We start from the raw sequence: 7606 nt of genomic DNA on the forward strand, positions 1-7606 counted from the left end.
GACAGCAGTATCCTAGAATGTGAGGTGGAGGAAAAGCTAAAGTGTAAAGTTTAGGAATTCTATTGAAGTTGTAACAGCTTGAAATATGGTGTTATAATTTTAAGATAGTTTGTGTAAACTTCTTGATAATCTCAAGGGAAAGACTTGTAGCAATTACACAAAAGGACACAATAAAGAAGTCAAAGCAACATTAGCATATGTAAAACAGATAGTGGGAAGTTGCTGTATAACACAGGAACCCCAACCCTGTGCTCTGTGTCAAGAGGGCAGGGACATATGTATACTTATGGCTGATTCACGTTGTTGTATGGCAGAAACCAACACAACTTTGTAAAACAATTATTCTCCAATTAAAAATAAATTTAAGAAAAGAAGTCAAGGCATATTGATACCAAAAGACATCAAACCACATGCACACACAAAACAGCAGGCTAATAAACAAGGAATAATGGATCTATTAAAAAAAAAACAAAAAACAGAAAACAATTAACAAAATGGCAATAGTAAGTCCTTACCTATCAATAATTACTTTAAATGTAAACAGATTAAATCCTCCATCAAATGACAAAGAATAGCTAAATCAGTTTATATTACTTACTGTGTGGATCACCACAAACTGGAAAATTCTTAAAGAGACAGGAATACCAGACCACCTTACCTGCCTTCTGAGAAACCAATATGTAGGACAAGAAGCAACAGTTAGAACCAGACATAGAACCTGACTGGTTCAAAACTGGGAAAGGAGTACATCAAGGCTGTATATTGTCACCCTGCTTATTTAACTTAAACGCAGAGTATATCATGCAAAATGCTGGGCTGGATGAAGCACAAGCTAGAATCAAGATTGCTGGGAGAAATATTAATAACCTCAGATATGCAGATGACACCATCCTTATGGCAGAAAGTGAAGAACAACTAAAGAGCCTTTTGATGAGGGCAAAAGAGGAAAGTGAAAAAGCTGGCTTAAAACTCAACATTCAGAAAACTTAGACCATGGCATCTGGTTCCATCATTTCATGGCAAATAGATGGGGAAACAATGGAAACAGTGACACACTTTATATTTTTGGGCTCCGAAATCATTGCTGATGGTGACTGCAACCATGAAATTAAAAGATGCTTGCTCCTTAGAAGGAAAGTTATGACCAACCTAGACAGCATATTAAAAAGCAGAGACTTTACTTTGCCAACAAAGGTCCATCTAGTCAAGTCTATGGTTTTTCCAGGAGTCATGTATGGATGTAAGAGTTGGACTATAAAGAAAGCTGAGCACTGAAGAATTGATGCTTTTGAACTGTGGTGTTGGAGAAGACTCTTGAGAGTCCCTTGGACTGCAAGAAGATCCAACCAGTCAATCCTAAAGGAAATCAGTCCTGAATATTCATGGAAGGACTGATGCTGAAGTTGAAGCTCCAATACTTTGGCTACCTGATGCTAAGAACTGACTCCTTGGAAAAGACCCTGATGCTGGAAAAGACTGAAGGCAGGAGAGAGAATGACAGGATGAGATGGTTGGATGGCATCAGCAACTCAATGAACATGAGTTTAAGCTCCAGAAGTTGGTGCTGGACAGGGAAGCCTGGAGTGCTGCAGTCCATGGGGTCACAAAGAGTTGGACATGACTGAGCAACTGAACTGAAGTGACTTCAATTTATATTCAGACCATAAGATTAAGAAAGCAAGTTATATACACTGAAAACTATAAAACTTTGCTAAAAAAAATTAAAGATGATGTAAATAAATGGAAAGACATCCCTTGTTCATGTACTGGAAGACTTAATACTGTTAAAAATGACAATACTACACAGAATGCTCCATAGAGTCAATGCAGTACCTATACCAATATCAATGTTTTTGCAGAAATTAAAAAAAAAATCCTAAAATTCATAGGGAATATCAAAAGACCCCAAGAACCCAAAATAAACCTGAAAAAGAAGAATGAAGTTGGAGGATCATATCTCTAGTTTTCAAAACTTAATGAAAAGCTACAGTAATCAAAACAGTGTGGTACTAGCATAAGGGCAGACATATATGGCAATGAAAAGACTAGAGAGCCCAGAAACACACTCTTGCATATGTGGTCAGGTGATTTTCGACAAGAGTGCCAAGACTATTCAATGGAGAAAGGAAAGACTTTTCAGCAATGGTGCTAGGAAAATTGGATATCTACATACAAAAGAATGAAACTGGATTCTTACTTTATAGCATATGCAAAAGTTAAGTCAACACAGATCAAAGACCTAAGTGTAAGAATAAAGCTATATCACTCTTAGAAGAAAACACAGAAGAAAAGCTTCATGATATTGGATTTGGCAATGATTCTCAGATGTGACATCAAACATAAAATAACAAAAGAAAAAAACAAATTGGAGTTGGTCAAAGTTAAAAGTTTTACATAAAAGGACACTATTAATAGAGTGAAAAGACAACTCACAGAATTTGAGAAAATGTTTGCAAATCATATATATTTCAGTCAGTCAGTTCAGTCGCTCAGTCATGTCTGACTCTTTGCGACCCCATGAATCACAGCATGCCAGGCCTCCCTGTCCATCACCAACTTCTGGAGTTTACCCAAACTCATGTCCATCGAGTCGGTGATGCCATCCAGCCATCTCATCCTCTGTCGTCCCCTTCTCCTCCCGCCCACAATCCCTCCCAGCATCAAAGTCTTTTCCAATGAGTCAACTCTTTGCATGAGGTGGCCAAAGTATTGGAGTTTCAGCTTCAGCATCAGTCCTTCCAATGAACACCCAGGACTGATCTCCTTTAGAATGGACTGGTTGGATCTCCTTGCAGTCCAAGGAACTCTCAAGTCTTCTCCAACACCACAATTCAAAAGCATCAATTCTTCTGTGCTCAGTTTTCTTTATAGTCCAACTCTCACATCCATACACAACTACTAGAAAAACCATAGACTTGACTAGATGGACCTTTGTTGGCAAAGTAATGTCTCTGCTTTTTAATATGCTGTCTAGGTTGGTCATAACTTTCCTTCCAAGGAGTAAGCGTCTTTTAATTTCATGGCTGCAGTCACCATCTGCAGTGGTTTTGGAGCCCCAGAAAAGAAAGTCCATCACTGTTTACACTGTCTCTCCATCTATTTGCCATGAAGTGACGGGACCGGATGCCATGATCTTTGTTTTCTGAATGTTAAGCTTTAAGCCAACTTTTTTATTCTCCTCTTTCACTTTCATCAAGAGGCTCTTTAGTTCCTCTTCACTTTCTGCCATAAGGGTGGTGTCATCTGCATATCTGAGGTTATTGATATTTCTCCCAGCAGTCTTGATTCCAGCTTGTGCTTCTTCAAGCCCAGCATTTCTCATGATGTACTCTGCATATAAGTTAAATAAGCAGGGTGACAAGATACAGCCTTGATGTACTCCTTTTCTTATTTGGAACCAGTCTGTTGTTCCGTGTCCAGTTCTAACTGTTGCTTCCTGACTTGCATACAGAACATGATGCATGGTGCAGCCAAAAATAAAACAAACTTTAAAAAAAGGAAGAAAAAATACGATGGCCAGAAAGCACATGGAAATATGCTCACCATCACTAATCATTAGGGAAATGTGAATGAAAACCACAATGAGATACCACTTCACACTCATTCAGATATTTACCACAGTAACAGTGTAAGTAGTATAAGTAATGAACCAAGGATATGGAGACTGATATTCTGAATCTAATTCTAATCAGTGGGGAGTAGTATTGGGAGACAGAAAAACAAATTTAAGAGATACTGCAGAGTCAACTAACCCTCTGGGTAATGGAACTGTTGGTGAAACTATAATCTAAGAAAATAGAGAAGGGAAAGAATTAGAAGATTTTAAAATTTCATGTTTTAACTTCTTGAGAATGTGACTCCAATATACATGTACAGGAGGGAGCTGGAAATATGACTCAGCTGGAGAGACTTGGGAGTTACTAGCACATGATGACTCCTAAAATGAGTCGCATCTCATTTCTGAGATGAGACATCTCTCAGAAAGAGTTCAGATGATAAGGCAAGAGGATAGAAGGTGGAACTCTTGAAAATACTGTCATTTAAAACATGACAAGGACTTCCCTGGTCCAGTGGTTCAACCCCACACTTCCAATGCAGAGGGTGTGAGTTGGATCCCTGGTCAGGGAATTAAGATCCTACAAGCCACGTGGCGCAGCCAGAAAGAAAGAAGAGAACAGTAATCAACTTTGCCAAATGTTATAGAGATAAAATAGGATGAGGATTGAGTGGAGCTCATTGGATTTGACATGGAGGTAGGTCTTTAATAGCGTGTTCTAGCCACAGAAATCAGACTGCAACTGGGATTTTATGAGTCAATGCAGGTGAAACAAAAGGAGCCTTTTTTTCAAGGAATCTAGTAGTGAAAGGAAGAACAGGAACAGGTAGGGTTCGTTTGTTTGTTAAATAATGGTGAGTTGAGCTACATGTTTGAAAGCTGTAGGGAAGAAACGAGGAAAATATTGAAAAATACTAAAGAGACAGTGAGATATAATGAAACAGCTTAGATTTGAGAATAGGTTTAAATCAATAGATTGCCACTTTACAGCAGTGTGATCTTGGGCAAGTTACCAAATCTCTCTGATCTCTGGATTCCTCAAGTGTGAAATGAAGGTAACAGCAATTTCAGAGGGCTACTGGGAGGGTTCAGTTCAGTTCAGTCGCTCAGTCGTGTCCGACTTTATTTAAATACAGAATTCTATGTAACATCCTTAAACAGTACCTAATCTCAGAGCAGGTCTTTGATAAATAGTTGTTTTAAGAAGGAATAAGGGACAGCTGATGTAAGATTTAGAAAATGAAGGGGAATAGGAATAGAAGTGGCAGACTTTTCTGAAACAGGAGGAACTCCTAAAAAATATACTCAGTAATGTTGACTTCTTCAGCATCTTGCCCAATTCCTAGTATATAACATATATTGAGTAAATTTTTGTTGAGTGAAAAGGTAAAAATATCAATAAGATTTAGCCTTGAGAACTGTTAGGTAGAAAATTAATACTATCTTCAAATGCTTGGAAGAGGAATGAAATTGAATACATATGGCTTCAACAGGCAGAACAAAAGTCAAGACACTTATTCAGCATAAGGAAAGACTTTCTAAGAAAAAAAGCTGTACAAAATTTAAATGAGGTTCTTTCCAAGGTTCATCATCACAAAAGGTATTTTAAGTAGCAAGCCAAATGGTATAGTTATGGTCATGTGTGTGGATTTCCATTCTGACACACCTGGATTTGATCCCTGATTTTGTTGCTTTCCAGGCAGGGTCTCTCTCTAGCAAAGACTGGTTGCGGGGAGTAGTGGAAATTGTGTATGACAAAATGCCTGGCTCAATGCATTAAAGAACAATTATTTCAGACTAGAGAACCCTTCATTTCAGTACTGTAAGAAGGATTCAACTATAGGACAGAGAATTGAACTAAACCCTTATAATACCTCTATGAACTCTAAGATTCTGTGACAGTATAACACAGCTATATTATTTGATCAAGTTGGTACATCTAGTAGGTTCTGGAACCTTACTTAAAACCACTGCACCATAAAGAGTCAGAGGAGGACTAGGATACAGGTTGCCCCTCTCCAAATGTGTTAGTCTCCCCACCGTGTCCAAGGAACAGACCAGTAAAGGTGCAATGTCAGGACTTAATAGGTGAGAAGAGCTTCAAAATATCCCCTAAAGGAATAAAGTAGGAATGTTCTGAATACATACGTAGCGTCCTTAGTGCAGTGGGCAGCCGTGAGGACCCATCTATTTTTCACTAAGCTTCCCGCACATACATGAGCACCAGATCTGCCGGAATGAATCTGTAGGCTAACTAGCCACGGCCATGCGCCAGTTTGAGCCTCTCTGCCCCCTACAATCCGAGACCCCTTGAACATATGCATAAGTGGTGCTATTCCACAATCTAAAAATAAAAATGATATATTATTTGAACTGAACATATTATTATATGTATTAGTTTCTAATCTTAATACATTAATATAATCTTTAAATTCCTATTTAAAAAAAAACTGATAGAGCAAGCTGGATACCTAAGCTATGTCCATAGTTTGACAAAAAAAAATCTTAGCGAGTTAAACATGATGTCAAATTGCTTACAAATAGATATCAAATAAGCTCAATTCATGAATTTTAAAACTTTACTTCTGAAAAGTGTAATAGTGAGATAAGTTTCTCTGGTCAGGTAACACATTTTTCCCTATCTGAAATGGCAACTGAGAGCTCCTGGGACTGGTGAACCAAGAGCTACAGTTTCTGATACTTGCCATTTAACTTGTGGGGTTAATTTTTCTGAACTGTAGCATGAAAAAGTCACCTAACAGCCCTTTCAGCTTTGAATTTCAATCAACTATTAATCTGTAAAATGGGAACGACACACCCCAGAATATTCTAAGGTGCATATATACAGACGCACAAGTGCGTGGCATTTCTACCGTAAGTACTACTATTACAGTCATTAAAATAGAACTGCTAGGGTCTGTAAATTTTTAGGTAAGGGCAGTTGGTAAAAACAGAAAAGGAGGGCCCCAAATTCAAACACTACTTAAAATGGGACAAACAAAGAAAGGGCGACTGACTAAAGAAGAGAACAGATACTGCCCTTTGAGTCCAACTCTTCCTGTTCCCGGGCCTCGCGCGCCTTCTGTGCTCTGGGCCTGCTGCTCACGGCCTCAGGCCACCCCAGACTGCCAGCCTGTTCCCGCGAGGAGCCGCGCCTACTCCTTTCAGAGAAGAGCGAGTAGTGTTCTGAGCTTATGAGCGCGCTCGCCAGAAACAACAGCGCTGCGCTCAGGAGCCCCAGCGCCATGTCTGAGCTCCCGGTGGGCAAGATGGCGGCAGGCATTTCTTGCCGGCTCCCGCCTCGCCGCGAGCTCGTGGGCCTGCGGCCTAGGTAATGTGGTTTGCGAGGTGGGAGAGAGGGGGGTGGAAGGCGGTGGCGAGGCGCGCGCGGGGCGGCGGGGAAGGACTGTGCACGTGAAGTAGGCGAGGAGCCATACGTGAGGCCTGTGAGGCTGCCGAGATAACCTGGATGAGTCAGGCCGCCCCCTTGTTCTAGTTACCGGACAAACGGAGTATCTCGCCCTCAGCCAGGGTCTGGGGATTCGCTAACTGAGCCAGATCTACACGCTTAGACTGTACTGTAAGACAGTTGTGGTAAGAAGGGAGCTGCTGGAGGGCGCTGCTAGCTCAGATTTCCAGGGCCAGGAAGGCTTCCAGAACGAAGAGCATCTAAGCTGAAGTGGGTAAGCTGGAGAAGGGAGCCGTAAAGCAGAAGGCAGACAAGTACGGAGGTGGGGATCTGAGGCCAGTTTCAGCTGTACACATTGATCTTACTATAGTTTGATAGTAGTTTACCTTCAACTGATCATCTTAGGGTGAGCTGATAGAATCAAATTTCAGTTTAGTTTAGTTCAGTCGCTCAGTCGTGTGCAATTCTTTGTGACCCCATGAACCGCAGCACGCCAGGCCTCACTGTCCATCACCAACACCCCGAGTTTACTCAGACTCATGCCTGTTGAGTCGGTGATGCCATCTAACCATCTCATCCTCTGTCGTCCCCTTCTCCTGCCCTCAATCTTTCCCAGCATCAAAGTCTTTTCAAATGAGCCA

General features: G+C 40.6%; 1 protein-coding gene across 1 annotated transcript in view; it reads right to left on the bottom strand.

The window, feature by feature from the left end:
- TMPRSS12 (transmembrane serine protease 12) overlaps positions 1 to 6803 on the bottom strand; it is a 28485-nt gene extending 21682 nt beyond the window's left edge. The window contains exons 1-2 of the mRNA XM_027965938.2: positions 6593 to 6803; positions 5705 to 5900 (exon numbers count right to left, since the gene is read on the bottom strand). Coding sequence (XP_027821739.2) covers positions 5705 to 5900; positions 6593 to 6803 — 407 coding nt within the window. The remainder of the gene's footprint in view (positions 1 to 5704; positions 5901 to 6592) is intronic.
- Positions 6804 to 7606: the final 803 nt, after the last annotated feature.

This window comes from Ovis aries, chromosome 3 (genome assembly GCF_016772045.2).
Source record: "Ovis aries strain OAR_USU_Benz2616 breed Rambouillet chromosome 3, ARS-UI_Ramb_v3.0, whole genome shotgun sequence".
NCBI lineage: Eukaryota > Metazoa > Chordata > Mammalia > Artiodactyla > Bovidae > Ovis > Ovis aries.